This window comes from Hypanus sabinus, chromosome 1 (assembly GCF_030144855.1).
Source record: "Hypanus sabinus isolate sHypSab1 chromosome 1, sHypSab1.hap1, whole genome shotgun sequence".
NCBI lineage: Eukaryota > Metazoa > Chordata > Chondrichthyes > Myliobatiformes > Dasyatidae > Hypanus > Hypanus sabinus.
In genome coordinates, this window is record NC_082706.1 from 160,911,550 (window position 1) to 160,928,604 (window position 17,055).

General features: G+C 40.5%; 1 protein-coding gene across 3 annotated transcripts in view; it reads right to left on the reverse strand.

Annotated features, from left to right (window-relative positions):
* Nucleotides 1–17,055, reverse strand: part of adcy8 (adenylate cyclase 8 (brain)) — a 129,668-nt gene that overhangs the window by 98,760 nt on the left and 13,853 nt on the right. For all 3 annotated transcript variants that reach the window (XM_059980008.1, XM_059980017.1, XM_059980001.1), the window contains exons 3-4: nucleotides 16,786–16,916; nucleotides 16,127–16,238 (exon numbers count right to left, since the gene is read on the reverse strand). In XM_059980008.1, coding sequence (XP_059835991.1) covers nucleotides 16,127–16,238; nucleotides 16,786–16,916 — 243 coding nt within the window. The remainder of the gene's footprint in view (nucleotides 1–16,126; nucleotides 16,239–16,785; nucleotides 16,917–17,055) is intronic.

Below are 17,055 nucleotides of genomic sequence, written 5' to 3' on the forward strand. Positions count from 1 at the left end.
TTCAAGTACTCTGTCATTTTCTCACTTCTCTTTTAAAAAAAAAATTCCAGTTCCTGCTGAAGGGTCTCAGCCTGAAATGTCAACTGTATTCTTTTCCATTAATCCTACCTGGATTGCTGAGTTCCTCCAGCATATTGTGTGTGTTACTATATTTCCTTAGTTTTCTTTCCACTAAAGTCAGTGCCAAAAATTCAGAGTGCATCACTAGTCAATTACCAGCTTATCTGGTTGAGCCTACCCTGTGAATCAAAGGGCCTTTTCCTGTCCTGTGCTGTAATGTTCTACGTCATTGATCTAATAATGCCCATTATCTGTTATCTTTTCAATGCTTCAATTCTTTAGAACGTTGTGTTAGGGAAGCATTTTAATATATTTTTGGAACATAAATGTTAATTCCTTTGCTCATAGCCAAGCACTTTGTTTAATTTCTTTTCAGTTTTAGAATATGCACTTGATTATATTTCTGAATTCCACCAATATTCAGAGATTTCTTTCTACCCTGACCTTTTGATTGTCTTCCCAATGAGTGTATAACTCATGATTCTTGCATGGTATTATCATTTTACTTCAAAATTTTCCTTAACTGCCTGAATCTGGAATGGTAAGGCATGGTATTTGCCACACTTCCTACTTGATGTCATTCTCAAAAAGCCAGAGCTGAATTTCAATTTTGAAGACAGTTATGCAAAGGATACACTGCAACCATGGAGTACCATCAAAATATATTTGCATAATAGATCTGATTAAAAATAATATGATTTTTTCATGTTGGGATCAGCTGAGTGAAAACAGTTTCCACTAACTTTCTCCCTCCAAACTTTTGCTGCATATTTATCCTATCACCTATCCTGAGAACAAACCTTGTTTTTTCCAGATAAATTATTTATTCTTTTGCCAAGCTGCTTTGCATCTCTGTAAGATAAGCTTCCTAAAGTTTGGTGCACAAAATGGGTAGAGCATTGGGGTTTAACTAATATTATATAACAGCAAAATTTTCCAAATGTTGGAAATCTGAAATAACAACAGAAAACACCAGAAATACTTTGCAGGTTGAATCTGTGGAGAAAGAACCAAGAAGTAGCATTTCAGGTAGATAATCTTTTAAGAATAATCAACATGAAATATTACCTCAGCTTCTCAATGCAAAAACCCTGGTTAGAATACATTTGTAATATTATGCTCAGTTCTAGTTGCCTCATTACAGGACGGAAATAGAAGGTTTAGAGACCCTGCAGAGAGCATTTACCACGATGCTGTCTGGATCAGGGAGCATGTCATACAAGGATAGATTGAGCTAGCTGGGAATTTTCTCTCTGAAGAAGAGGCAATTTAATAAATCTGTACAAGATAATAAGAGGCATGGGTTGAGTGGATAGCTAGAGACTTCTTCCCAGGGCGGAAATATCTAATACCAGCGGACCTAATTTTAAGGTGATTGGAGGAAAGGATAGTGGTGGGGAGGAATATCAGAAGAGTGTTTTGTATACAGTGTGGTGGGTTTGTAGAATGCCCTGTCAGCAGTGGTGGTAAAGATATTAGGAATGTATAAGAAACTCTTAAATAGGCACATGGGTAATGGAAAACTGGAGGGTTATATAGGAGAGAAGGTTTCGTTGACCTTAATGGAGGATAAAAAGCTCAACACTTCATGGGCTGGAAAGTCTGCAGTGTGCTGTAGTCTTCTATGTTCTCTTTGTCCACCAATGAAGTTGTAAAATATACTCCTTGCTGTAGTATCATCAGATTTTGAGATTATGCTCCTCAGTTTGGAGGTTGTTGGTATTAAAGAGCGATGTTGTCTCTTCTACTTTTCTCTTTTAAACAGAAAATAGCTATTCACTATTACTCACTGTTTTCTGGTCATTGGATTTGTATCTAAACATCCTTTAACCTCCTGGATTCAAAGTGTTTGAAATGACCTTTTAGTGACATATCAGCAGAAACCTTTTGGAATTTTATGTCTACATCTGCATAACATGACCCAGACAACCCTCATCAAACCTCTTCCTTCATCACCAGAAACCAGTTACTCTTGAGCAATACATCACAAATGTCGCTTATGATGTTTTTTCCACCTTGTGAAATTTGCATACATTTGCATTCATAAGACTATAAGCCATAGAAGCAGAATTAGGCCCTTCAGCCTAATTGCAGAAGAGTCTGCTCTGCAATTTCACTCTTAACCCCATTCTCCTGCCTTCTCTCCATAACCATTCATGCTATGACTAATCAAGAACCTATTAAACTCTGTCTTAAATACACCCAATGACCTGGACTCCACAGCTGCCTGTAGCAACAAACTCCACAGATTAACCATCCACAGGCTACAGAAAATCCTTGTCATGTCTTTTCTAAATGAACATCCCTCTATTCTGAAGCTTTGGCCTCTGTTCCTAGACTCCTCCGTTATATATATCACATCCAGTCTAGCTAGGACTATCACCTCTCGGACAGGCACATGGATGAAAGAAAAATGGAGGGTTATGGGGTAGTGTGGGTTTAGTACTTTTCTTTAAGGATTATATGGGTTGGCACAACACGGAGGGCTGAAGGGCCTGTACTGTGCTGTAGTGTTCTATCACAAACGTTTGGTAAGTTTCAATGAGAGCCCCATTCATTTTTTGAAATCCCAGCGAATACAGGCTCAGAGTCATCAAAAGTTCCTCATATATTAACACTTACGTTCTGGAATAATTCTCATGAATGTCCTTTGAACTTTTTTCAATGACAAGGGGTCTAAAACTGCTTACAATACTCCAAATGACATCTCTCTGGTGCCTTATAAAGCCTCAGCATTACATCTTTTTATATTCAAATCCTCTCAAAATGAGTGTTAACATTGCAGTTGCCTATCTCACCAGTCAGCCTGCAAGTTAACCTATAAGGAACCCTGCACGAGGACTTCCAAGTCCCTTTGCACTTTGGATTTTTGAATTTTCTCCTTGTTTAGAAAATAGTCTACACTTTTATTCCTTCTACCAAAGTGCAAGACCATACACTTACCAACTGCATTCTATCTTCCACCTCTTTGCCCATTCTCCCTATCTGCAGCTTCCCTGTTTCATGAACACTGTCTGTCCCTCCACCTAGTTTAGTATCTTCTGCAAACATAGCCTCAAAGCTACCAATTCCAACATCCAAGTCACTGACATATAACATTGAAATAAGCGGTCCCAACACAGACAGCTGTGGGAAACCACTAGTCACTTGCAACTAACAACAAAAGGCTCTTTCTATTCCCACTTTTTTCTTCCTGCTTGTCAGCCAATCTTCTATCCATACTCGTTTCTGTAAAAACATGGGCTCTTTTCTTGCTAAGCAGCTTCATACATGGCACCTTCTCAAAGGTCTTCTGAAAATCCAAACACACAGCATCCACTGATTCTCCTTTGTCTGTCCTGATTGTTTCTTCCTCAGAGAATTCCAATAAAATTATCAGGCAAAATTTTCCCTAGAGGAAAACATCCTGACTTAGGCCCATGTTATCATGTGTATCCTGAAACCTCATCCTTAACAATTGACTCCAATATCTTCTCAACGACTGAGGTCCGGCTAACTGGCTGATAATTTTCTTTACCCTGGCTCACTCTCTTTTTGAAGAGTGGAGTGACATTTGCAATAGCCCAGTCCTCTGGAACCATGCAAGAATCTATTGATTCTTGAAAGATCATTACTACTGCTTCCACAATCTTTTCAACTACCTCCTTCAGAACACTGGGGCGCAGACCATCTTTTTCAGGTGTCATCGATTTTCAGACATCTCAGCTCCTTGGCACCTTCTCCCTAGTAATAGCATCTGCACTCACTTCTGCCCCCTGACACTCCTGAACTTCTGGTATACTACTAGTGTCTTCCACAGTTAGGAATGATGCAAAGTACTTATTCAGTTCATCCACCATTTCCTTGTGCCTCATTACTACCTCTCCAGCATCATTTTTTAGCAGTCTGATATCTACCCTCAGCTCTCTTTTACTCTTCATATCTGTCAAAAAGCTTCTGGTATCTTCTTTGCGTTATTGGCTAGTGTACCTTCATTTTCCTTTTCCCTCCTTGTGGCTTTTATAGTTGCCTTCTCTCAGTTTTTAAAAGCTTCCCAATCCTCTAATTTTAACCTAATTTTTGCTATATTATATGCTCTCTCTAGAGCTTTTTTGTTGGCTTTGACTTTCTTTGACTGCCAAGTTTGTGTCATCCTGCCTTTAGAATATTTCTTCCTCTTTGGAATGTATCAAACCTGCGCCTTGCAAATTGCTCCTAGAAACTCCAGCCTCTGCTTCTCTGCTTTCATCCCTGGTAGCATCCCCTTTCAATCAAATTTGGCCAGCTCCTCTTTCATGCCTCTTTATCCCCACAGTAATACTGGTACAGCTGACTTTAGCTTCACCCTCTCAAACTGCAAGTGAATTCTGTTATTTTATGATCACTATCTTCTTTTAATCAAATCTGATTCATTACACAACACCCAATCCAGAATAGCTGGTGGGTACAATCATAACCTGCTCCAAAAAAACATCTTGTAGGCATAATACAAATTCTCTCGCACAAAATCCAGCACCAACCTGATAATCCCTATCTATCTGCATATTAAAATCCCCATGTATATCATAACATTCCCCTTTTGACATTCCTTCTCTACCTCCTGTTGTAATCTATAGCCCTGGCTATTGTTCAGATGTCTTTTACCCTTGCTGTTTCTTAACTCTATCCACAAGGATTCTACATCTTCCAATCCTATGCCAACTCTTTGTAAGTTTTCATTCCAGGAATGAAAGGGTTATCCTATGAGGAATGCTTGATGGCTCTGTGTCTGCACTTACTGGAATTTAGAAGGATGAGGGGGGTCTCATTGCAACCTTTCCAATGTTGAAAGGACTAGACAGAGTAGATGTGGAAAGGATGCTTCCATGGTGGGTGAATCTAGGACAAGAGGGCACAGCGTCAGGATAGAGGGCCCTCCATTTATAACAGAGATACAGAAAAATATCTTTAGCCAGAGGGTGGTGAATTGTGGAATTTGTTGCCACATGCAGCTGTGGAGTCCAGATCATTTTGTCACTTCCTGACACTGTATTCCATCTGCCATTTCTTTGTCCATTCTCCTAAACTGTCTAAATCCTTCTGTAGCCTCTCTAGTTCCTCAAAATTACCTGCCCCTCCACCTATCTTCATATCATCTGCAAAGTTTGCATCAAAGCCATCAATTCCATCATCCAAATCATTGACATATAATGTAAAAGGACTCCGTCCCAACACAGACCCCTGTGGAACACTGCTAGTCACCAGCAGCCAAGCAGAAAAGGCTCCCTTTATTCCCACTATTTGTGTCCTGTCAATTAGCCACTGCTTTATCCATGCTAGAATCTTTCCTGTAGTACCATGGACTCGAGCTTGTTAAGCACCTTCACGTGTAGCACCTTGTCAAAGTCTTTCTGAAAATAAAGTGCATTATATCCACTGATTCTCCTTTGTCTATCCTAAGTGGCTATCCTCTCTTTTATGTATCCTTGGACGTTAAGCTCCCAATTATAATCTCCTTTCAGGCATGACTCAGTGATGCCCACAACATCATACCCGCCAACCTTTAACTGCGTGACAAGGTCTTGTACATTACTCTGTATACTGTGTGCCTTCAAAAATAACACCTTCAGTGCTGTATTCATCACCCTTTTTGATTTTGTCCCTCTGTTATGCTGCTACTCATCCCATCTGCCTGTCCTTCCTGACAGTCTCACTACTCACTGTCTCTGCTTGTATACCAACTGACGGATTGTCAGCCGAATCACTCTGGTTCCCATACCCTGCCAACGTAGTTTAAACTCTCCCCAACAACCCTAGCAAACCTACCCACAAGGATATTGGTCCTCATAGGGTTCAGGTGTAACTTGACCCTTTTCCAGATGTCATAGCTTCAGGTCATAGATCTCTGTATATGTTTCTTTTGCAAAACTCAAAAGACATTTCAGTTAGTCTAACAGATAACTCTACTAAGAATTAGCTCAAATCTCAATGTCGAAATTAACACCGTTTCTTTCTCTTTTGTCTTTATTGGCTGAACTAGGTATTATTGAATAAAGTCTGAAGCTAAGTGGCGTTAAGAAATATTAAGAAATGTGTGTGGCCTATGTTTTAGGTGATGCTTAAAGGAGGAGAGAGGGATAGAAAAAACTGGGGCTTGGAACAAGAGATGGTTGCAAATCCGGAACCTGAAGCCTAAGCTAAGAAAGGACTGGATACCAATAATGGGGCAATAGATAAGACAGGATTAGATATTGTACTGTAGTTAATATTTCAATAATATTTGAGAAATATTGTAAATATACTGTTTGATTAAACATTCTTTGTTTGTTTACATAATTCATTATGGGTTATAATTAAGAATTATGTGAATGGTATATTACACCTCCATATCATATGTGTGCACCACACAAAATGGGTTTGAATGGCATTTCAAAGGTACTGAATTGAAGCTTACAGGTATCCAACTTGGAACTTATACTGAAGAAAAGATAACTCCCATGGGACTGACATTTGTTACTGTGAAATACAACAACCAACAAGGCACATTGAGCTTGTATGTGGTAGAAACAGGAGGGCAGCACTGTGAGGCCGTGATTAGCTGAGTCATCTACAACTTGATTGTAGATCCATCTACCACTGGCATGCCATGTCCCTTGCAGTGGAGTCAATTGAAAGTGAAGTAAGGAAGGTACTGAATGATGCCACAGCAATGTTCAAGTATGGCACGGGAAAACTCAAACATGTCAAGGGTGCAATAGTTTAAATGAAAATGCCTCACCTAAGTTTTAAAAAGGCTATCCAGTTCCATATACCATTCTTGATAAAGTTGCCAGTGAGCTAGATCGCATGGAAGCTGAAGGAATTCTTTTCAATGTTGAGTGGAGCTTATGGGCAAAAGAAATGGTCCCAGTGGCCACGAAGGCTGTGTCTCTCAGGATATGTGGTGATCCTAAGGTCAGCATCAAGCCAGTACTGAAAATAGATCAATACCCACTGCCCAGGATGGATGTTATCTTTGCAACCTTTCTGGAGGGAAAACTTCAGCAAAGCGGACTTAGCTGAGGCAATCTGCAGCTGGAGATGGAAACAGAGTCCAAAGTGCTTCTCACCATGAACAACTCGCAATGGTCTTTATTGGAGTAGTATGAGAACCTGGCAGAAAGCTATGGACCAGGTGCTGCAAGGCTGCCCTGGCACTCAGTGTTACCTGGATGACATCATCATTGCCAATAAGGATAAAAAAGGGACATCTACAAAATTTCAAGACGGTGTTAAAAAGATAGGAAGATTATGGGCTCAGACTATGATTCAACAAGTATGAATTCTTTAAACCAAGCATCCCTTATTGTGGTCACAGCACTGCCACACAAGATATTTCACAAATATACTGAGAAAATTCAAGGAAGTGGTGGATGCCCCAAGGCCAAAGGGGTGTCCGAGTTCCAGTCCTTTTTAGGATTTGTCAATTACTATAACAGTTCCTGCCAAACATGGTTACTGTGCTCCACCCCTTGAATTCATCACTATAGATTGGGAAGCAATGGCAATGGACAAAGCAATGTGAGGTGGTTTCCCAAAAGCCCAAGGAAATTATGAGTGCAGGCACTGTACTCACACATTATGATCAACATTGTGTGGTGAAGTTGGCCCATGTTACTTCGCCTTGTGGTATAGGTGCAGAAGTGTCACATGTTGTGAGTGATGGAAAGCCTCATAGCCTTTGCGTCACTTTATCTTACCGCTACAGAAAGAAATCGTGCACAGATCAACAGAGAGGCCTTGAGTCTGACAATAGACAATAGACAGTAGGTGCTGGAGTAGGCCATTCGGCCCTTCTAGCCAGCACCGCCATTCACTGTGATCATGGCTGATCATCCATAATCAGTACCCCGTTTCTGCCCTCTCCCCATATCCCTTGACCCCGCTATCTATAAGAGCTCTATCTCACTCTCTCTTGAATGCATCCAGAGACCTGGCCTCCACTGCCTTCTGTCTTCTTCTGCCTTCTGCCCCCACATATCCACCACTCTCTGGCTGAAAAAGTTTTTCCACATCTCTGTTCTAAATGGCCTACCCCTTATTCTTAAACTGTGGCCTCTAGTCCTGGACTCACCCATCAGCAGGAACATGCTTCCTGCCTCCAGTGTGTCCAATCCCTTAATAATCTTATACGTTTCAATCAGATCCCCTCTCATCCTTCTAAAATCCAGTGTATATAAGCCCAGTCCCTCCAATCTTTCAACATATGACAGTCCTGCCATTCCGGGAATTAAACTTGTGAACCTACGCTGCACTCCTTCAATAGCAAGAATGTCCTTCCTCAAATTTGGAGACCAAAACTGCACACAATACTCCAGCTGGGGTCTCACCAGGGCCCTGTACAGCTGCAGAGGGACCTCTTTACTCCTATACTCAATTCCTCTTGTTATAAAAGCCAGCATGCCATTAGCTTTCTTCACTGCCTGCTGTACCTGCATGCTTGCTTTCATTGACTGATGTACAAGAACACCTAGATCTCGTTGTACTTCCCCTTTTCCTAACTTGACTCCATTTAGACAGTAATCTGCCTTCCTGTTCTTGCCACCAAAGTGGATAACCTCAGCTGTTTGCTTCAGCTGTGGATAACATCTGCTTTGGGCTGTAAAGCTGTTCAAGCAGTACCTGCATGGGAGAGAGTTTGCCCTCATTATTGATCATCAACTACTGGTGTCTATTGTCAATCCACAGAAAGGATGTTCCACCATGAATGCAGAGATGGGCTCTGTTTCTTGCAGGACACAATTACAGGATTCAATTCCAGAGGGCAGTTAATCATGGAAATACTATGGATTGTCCTCTTTATCCTTGGAAAAGGAAATACCTGAAAATTTTTCAAAAAAGGACACTCCTCTAAGTATTCTCCCAAATTTAAATTGAAAATCTCCCTATCAAGGCAAAGATGATCCAAAAGGAAACCAGAAGAGACATCACACTCTCTTGGGTCTAAATGGCCACTCACAATGGCTGGAATGTGTAGCAGAAATTCCAGTTCTCTCATTTTTATCAGCACCAGGATGAACTTGCCCTTGATGGGAAGTTGCCTCATGTAGAGATTGAGAGTTGTACGTCTCAAGCTGAGAGCTAAAGTGTTGGAGGAGCTACATGTCGATCATCCAGACATGGTCAAAATGAAAGTGTTGGCTCAAAGCTTTGTCTGGTGGCCTGGGATAGATCAGCAGATCGATCATCTTGCCTTGCACTATTCAAGAAGACAACATGTCCAGAAGATGCCAAGAGCAGTGGCTCTCCATCTCCGAGAGGGGACTGCATTGCCCAGACAGAGGATTCATATGAATTTTGCTGGACCAATCACAGGTACAAGTTTCTTGGTAGTAGAGCATGCAGCCATTAAATGGCCAGAAGTGTTCTCAATAGCCACCACTACAGCCTTGCATACTGTTGATGTGTTGAGAAGTCTCTTCACAAGGACTGGTGCTCCAGAACAATTAGTCAGTGACAATGGACCACAGAATGTTGTGGAACAGTTTCAGTCATTCCTGAAAATGAATGGAATAGGACATATTACATCTGCACCATACTACCAAGCTACAATAGACTTAGCAGAAAGGTTTGTCCAGAGTCCAAGAACGCACTGTAAGCAAATTCAGCAGAACACACTACACTAACATTGAATCAGAAGCTTGCCAACTTCCTCCTTGCATGTCACAATGTAGAGTACTCCCCAGCCAACAGCTCACCAGCTATGCTGTTCCTGGGTTGTGATACACCATCAATAACTCACTCTGAGACGTAAAGGCGAGATATCAGCTTTTATTGACTGGAAGAAGGAACAAGCAGTGAGTGACCACCATACTACATCCTGGAGACTGAGAGGCTGGGCTCAGGCCTCAATTGCCTTTATACAGGGGTCTGTGGAAGGAGTCACAGGAGCAGTCAGTAGGGGGGGGGGGGCGGGTCCAGACAGGTCTATGTAGTTCACCACAGGTTGACCCTTGCACTCATGTTTGGATCTCCTCAAACCCAATACGCAGGACAAACAGCTGAGACAAATTGAGGGTGTGGTGAACTATGTGCCTGTCGGGACACGCCCCCGGCTGACTGCTCCTGTGGCTCCTCCCACAGGCCCCTGTAAAAAGGCGATCTGAGGCCTGACGCTCGGCTTCAGTCTCCAGGACATAGTATGATGGACACTCACTCCTGGTTCCTTCTTCCAGTCAATAAAAGCCGATATCTCGCCTTATGTCTCAGTGTGAGTTATTGATGGTGCATCAGAGGGCTTCTCAAACAAGGAGGGTTGTTGTTTCACTCCTGGAAAAGAAGTCCCTGGTGAGGTGGGTTCTTGGAAATGTTCAAAGGTGGGTACTTGGAAAGGTTAAGGACAGAACTGGACCATTCTCTCTACAGTGGAGATTGCTTCTGATGTCATCTGAAGATGCCGCATTGGTCAGTTGAGGAGAGCAGAGTCAATTGTTTGAGAAGAAAGGTGTCCAGAGCTGTCAGTCCCAGAGTCGAACACAACAACCACGATGGAGGAGGCTCCACAACCACAAGTCTCACCTGCAAAGCGCAGTAACCCCTCCTCATTAAGGGCTATAAGGACGAATTATGAGAGTGGTATACATCATAACACCACCACATCATATGTGAGCACCTCACTAAAGACAAGGAAAGTAAAACTAAGTGACATGTTTTTTTCTTTTGAGTAATTTCTGGAGTTCTAAAACATAACAGATACAAGTCCAGAATTGAAGAGTAAAGATTTCCATGTCGTAGCACAGGAGGAGATTATCGAGTTAGGAGGGAGAAAGTCATGAGGAATTTGAATATTGGGTGATGTCTAGCTTCAAGATATTATCAGATTAGATGTCATGCAGGCAAGTGGCAAAGGGGCAATGAATGACCTGGACGCGGTCTATGTTAGAACACTGACAGCAGCTGAATTTTATGCTGTATGGAAGAGGAGAGAAAAACCATAACCCCATGAGGAAATAGCTAAAAAAAGAAAACCTAAAATTGCGGTGGCAGACACTTAAAGAGACTATTCATCTGTATCAACAAAGGTACATACTAGTGAAAAAGAAGGAAGGTCAGAAGGAATCATCTTCTGTGGCTAACTAGAGAAGGTTAGGATGGTAGTGAATTGAAGGAAAAACAGGCAGTGAACTCAGCCCAATTTTAGAAATCAGATAGAAAGATGATGAAGCAAAAAAAACAATGAAGAGGGAGGTGGAAAGGGCATGTTATAAGGGTAATGACGCAGTTGTAATGGAGGCTTCAATATGCAAGTGGATTGGGAAAATCAGGCTGGTGTTGGATCGAAAAAGAGGAAATTTGTTTGATGCCTATGAGATGGCTTTTTAGAACAGCTTGTGCTTGAGTCTACTCGGGGAAAGGCTATCTTAGATTGGGAGTTGTATAATAACCCAGATTTTACTACTCCACTTCACATAAAGGAACCCTCAAAAGACAGTGATCATAATATAATTGAATTCATGCTGCATTTTGAGAGGGAGAAGCACAAGTCAAATATATCAGTATTGCAATGGAATAAAAGCAATTACAGAGGCAAGAGCTTGCCCAGGTGGACTGGAAGGGGGATACTAGCAGGGATGATGGCAGAACAGAGGTGGCTGAGGTTTCTGGGCATAGTTCACATTGTGCAGAATAGCCGTCCCACAGAATAAGTTCTCAAATGGTAGAGGTAGGTAACTGTGGCTGACTAGGGAAGTTAAGGACTCCATAAAAGCCCAGGAAAGGGCATGCAAGGTTGCAAAAGTGAGTGGGAATTTGGATGATTGGGAAGCTTTTAAAATCCAACAAAAGGCCACTAGAAAAGCTATAAGAAGGGAAAGATGAAATATGAGGGCAAACTTGCCGATAATATAAAGCAGGATACTAAAAGTTTTTCAGTTACATAAAGAATAAAAGGGAGGTGAGAATTGATATTAGACAACTGGAAAATGATGCTGGTGAGGTAGTAATGGGGGACAAAGAAATGGCAGATGAACTTGGGTACTTTACTTCAGTCTTTACTGTGGAAGACATTAGCTGTATACCAGAGGTCCGTGAGTGTCAGGGAGCAGGAGTGAGTGCCATTGCTATTGCAAAGGAAAAAGTGCTAGGCAAACTCAAATACATTAAGGTTGTTAAGTCACCTGGACCAGATGGACTACATCCCAGAGTCCTGAGAGATGTTGCTGAAGAGATAATGGATGCACTGGTCATGATATTTCAAGAATCACTTGATTCTGGCATGGTCCTGGAGGACTGGAAAATTGCAAATGTCACTCCACTCTTTAAGAAGGGAAGAAGACAAAAGTGTGAAAGTTATAGGCCTGTTAGCCTAAGCTCAGTGGTTGGGGAAGTTTTGGAGTCTATTAATAAGGATGAGGTCTTGGGGCACTTGGGAGACAAACGATAAAATGAGTCAAAGTCAGCATGGTTACTGTAAAGGAAATCTTGCCACACAAATCTATTAGAGTTCTTCAAGGAAGTAACAAGCAGAGTAGACAATGGAAAGGCAGTGGATGTCATTTACTTAGATCTTCAGAAGGCATTTGATATGGTGCCTCACATGAGGTTGCTTAAGAAGATAAAATCCTCTGGTGTTACAGGAAAGATACTGGCATGGATAGAGACATAGCTGGCAGGTAGTGGACAGCAAATGGGAATAAAGGGGGCATTTTCTGGTTGGCTGCTGGTGACTAGTGGTGTTCATCAGGGGTCAGTATTAACACCACTACTTTTTACATTGTCAATGATTTAGATAGTGAACGATTTTGTGGCAAAGTTTGCGGATGGTACAAAGATAGGTGGAGGGATAGATAGTGCTGAGGAAGCAATGCGATTGGAGAAGGACGTAGACAATTTGGAAAAATGGGCAAAAAAGTGGCAGATAGAATGCAGTGTTAGAAATTGTACGATAATGCATTTTGGTCAAAGGAACGATAGTGTAGACTATAATCTAAATGGAGAGAGGTTTCAAACATCAGAGGTGCAGAGGGATTAGGAGGCCTTGTGCAAGACTCCTAGAAGGTTTATTTTCTGGTTGCGTTTCAGGTAAAAAAAAAAAGAGGCAAATGCAGTGTTGGCAGTTATTTCAAGTGGAATAGAATATAAAAGCAAGGCAATAATTCTGGAGCTTTATAAGGCACTAGTCAGGCTGTACTTGGAGTACTGTCAACAGTTCTGGACCCCTATCTCAGAAAGGATGTGTTGTCATTGGAGAGAATCCAGAGGAGGTTCACGAGGATGATTCTGGGAATGAGGCAGTTAACATATGAGGAGCATTTGGCACCTTTGGGCCTGTACTCACTGGGATTTAGAAGTATGCGGGGAACCTCATTGAAATGTACTGAATGTTATAAGGACTAGATAAGGTAGATGTAAAGAAGATGTTTCCTCTGGTGAGGGTATCCAGAAATAAAGGGCACAGCCTCAAAATTGAGGGGCAGCGTTTTGGAACAGAAGTAAGGAGGAAGTCTTTAATCCAGAGGATGGTGAATCTGTGGAATGCTCTGCCACAAACTGTGATGGAGGCCAAGTCCATGGATATATTTAAAGTGGAAGCTGATAGATTCCTGATTGATTGGGGGCATGACTGAATATGGTGAGAGGGTAGGTGTATGGGGTTGAATAGGATCGGCAATCAGCCATGATGAAATGGACAGACTTGATGGGTTGAATGGCCTATTTCTGCTCCTGTGTCTTATGGTTTTATGGTTTAAGGAGAAGCAGGGTTTGAGAATAAACCAGCAAATAATGTAAATTAAAATAACAAGAGCTTCTATGGTTATAATGAAAGGATAAAATGAGCAATAGTCCTATAGAAGATGAGACTAGTGAATTAACGATGTAGAGAATTACTAGAGACTCTAAACAATTATTTTGGGTCTGGTTACTCTGTAAAAGTGACTAATATATTTCAATAATAATACTGAAACAGGGGGTATAGGGAAAGAGGAACTTAAAACATTGCGTATAGCTGAAGAAAAAGCCAACTAGAGAACAACATCCTTGGATCTTGAATGGGCTGCAGAAATGGTGGATGCATTGGATATAATCTACCAAAAATCCCACAAGATCCTGAGACGTTCCCAGGGTATCAGAAAGCTGCAAATGTAACACCACTATTCAAGGAAGGAAGAAATCAGAAAGCTTTCGGCCGATTAACCCCCATCTGCTACTGGAAAAATCTTGGCAAGCATAATCAAGGCATTATTAGAAGATAACTTAGAAATTCATTCACCAGTCAAGCAGCATCAATACAGTTCAATGAAGGTGAAGACAAATTTACTGAACCCTTTTTGAGGATGTAGCAAATGGCACATACAAACACTTGATACAATACTGGAAGAACAGTAGATAATTTGATTTTGGTTGTACACCGATTTGGCCAGGATTTTGGGAAAAAGGACAGTGTATTTTGTGCCTAAGATGGCAAGCAGATGAATGTAAAGTCTTATCTAAATAACGACATGGGAATGCTATAAATTGGAGGAAGAGTTGGTTGTACATTCTCCTCAGCCTGCTCTACTTTTCAATAAGAACATAATTGATCCTTCACCTCACGTTCACTTCCCTGCCTGATCCCAATATCCCTTAATCCTCTTAATGTTCAAAAATCTATCATTCTCCATCTGGAATGTATTCAATGACAGAGTAACCACAGCTGTTGAATTACATTCAAGACTCTTAAAGTATAATAATCCCTCAGTATTACATTGAAATCTTGGTCTGGATAATATACCCTCATCGTGCATTGAAGCTTAAGCTGAAATAACTGCTTGATATTCGTCTGTTGGCTATACAGCTGTTGCAGTCTGATACAATACTGCACGTATTTCCTTACTTGTTAAAATAACTTTGAATGCATCTCATTAACATTTGGTATCTACACTTTAATTTGCATCATATCTAGAATACATTTACCTGCCTTTCTTTTCCCAGCTCTGACTTCCCCACTCTGTGTTTCCTGTATTTTTTTCTTTTTGTTCAGATTTCCAGCATTTATAATTTTTTAAAGTTTGCCAATTAAAATTTAAATAATTGAATGTATAGGAAAGGTAAATGGCCTTTCATCTAAGTTGACAAGAATTCAACTTCCTAAAGCCGGTGGAAAACTCAAATCATATTTGATCAGACTAGCAGGAAGATTGGTCCCATCAAAGAGCAAATGAGCACATTGAGCCTGTGGTTGTGGGGTGGGGCTGCTCTTAAAAATTACCGTATGTGAATGGTCCCAATTTATATACATAAACAGCTTTCCATTGTTTCAGGTGGGGGATTACTGTATTGAAAACTCCATCTAAAACTTACAATAAATAAGCTATTGATATCAATCTGCAATCTGGACAATTTGTCATATTCTACTACCAGCTCCTGGTTTTAGAGAATACAGGCAGTTGGTTGTTGAATTGTTTTCCTATATTGTTTATCTTCAGACTTAAGTACAAACATGGCCTCGACAGTTAGCATATACCTTTTTACAGAAATTGAACTTTTTCATTTCTGTTAAAGCAGTGCAATAAATTCAGCATTTTGTGAATTTGACCTCTTTTAATCATCAGAATTAATTCTGTAATAGTGTAAAAATGTCCATGGCATTTAAGCATACTTAGTTTATTCAGAAAGCAACATCAGATTCTACAGATGTTGAAAATCTTAAGCAAAACACACAAAATCCTGGAGGAACTCAACAGGACTGGAAGCATTTATGAAGAGGAATAAACAGTCGACATTTTGTGCCAAGACCCATTTTCAGAATGAAAGAAAGGAGGCAGAAACCAGAATAAGAAGTTGGGGGGGGGGGGGGGGGCGGGGAAGAATAAAGAGTATGAGCTGGTCAGCGATAGGTGAAACCAGGTGAGGGGCCATTTATGAAACATTCATGCCAACTATTTTAAACAATCCAACAATTAATAAACAACTGTAATTAATTAATGAAAATGGAACATACCTATATGGAGACAATAGTCAGAATGTGTTTATTACATCTGGCAGAATATTATTATGGGTTTAAGAATTTTTTTAATCAAGTTCTGACAGATTTTCCTGTTAAATTCAATTGCATACACTATCTACTGTACACATGCTTAGCTTAACTTACATGTGCAAGTCGATCAAATCTTGCGAACAATTCATTCAGCATCCCCACGAGCTCCTGTGCAGACAGGGTTGTAGAGAGGTTGGTAAAACCCTTTACGTCTGCAAAGAGAATGCTAAATAAAACATGGAAAATATTGCATTAATACTTCTTTATTCAGCTAAGGGCACTACATTCCAACATTTAGTAGTGTCTGCTTATTGAATTCACATTTTGTTAACAGCAGGCAGCATTTCAGTTTTCTCAGAGCTTCCTTTCAAAACTGCATCTGTCTCAAAATTTGCTTTTATTCTAGAGAATTCTCTCTCAACTGGTGTCAACACACAGCTGGCAGAGCTGGTAAATGGGTTTGTAGGTGTTATCATTTATTGCATAATTAAAGTATTGAGAACAAAGACCAATAATTTCCATCCCATTGACAGGCTTACTTAACTGTTTAAGCAAGTCTGGAAAAGAAGCACCATCCAAGTCATGCAGGTTTCAATAATATACTTGACAGATATTAAATGAGTCTGACCACCTTTGAAACATTTTAACTCCCTTGTGGATCATTTTTAAAGGTAAATGACCAAATAGTTCTAATTGTCTTACTCAATTGAAGATTACTTCTTTTGGGCAAGATTTGTTTCACCAAATACATTAAGATCAAATAGATTTCTCACCTTACATTTTCATATCGATGTATGTAGATTTTATGAAACTGGTGCTGTAAATGTTCATCTTCCACATTTGACATGTCATTAATCATCTCCAATACAACAAACTGTGGCAAAACTGAAAGAACCAGCCTCTCCTTAATTATGTAAAAAAGAACATGTGGATATCATTAGCAATACTAGGTAATACATTCAAGGTGGACCCTTTAGATTTGGAGGAAATGCAGTAGTTACATCTTCATTAATACACACGTCACTACCCTTTTCTAGAATATT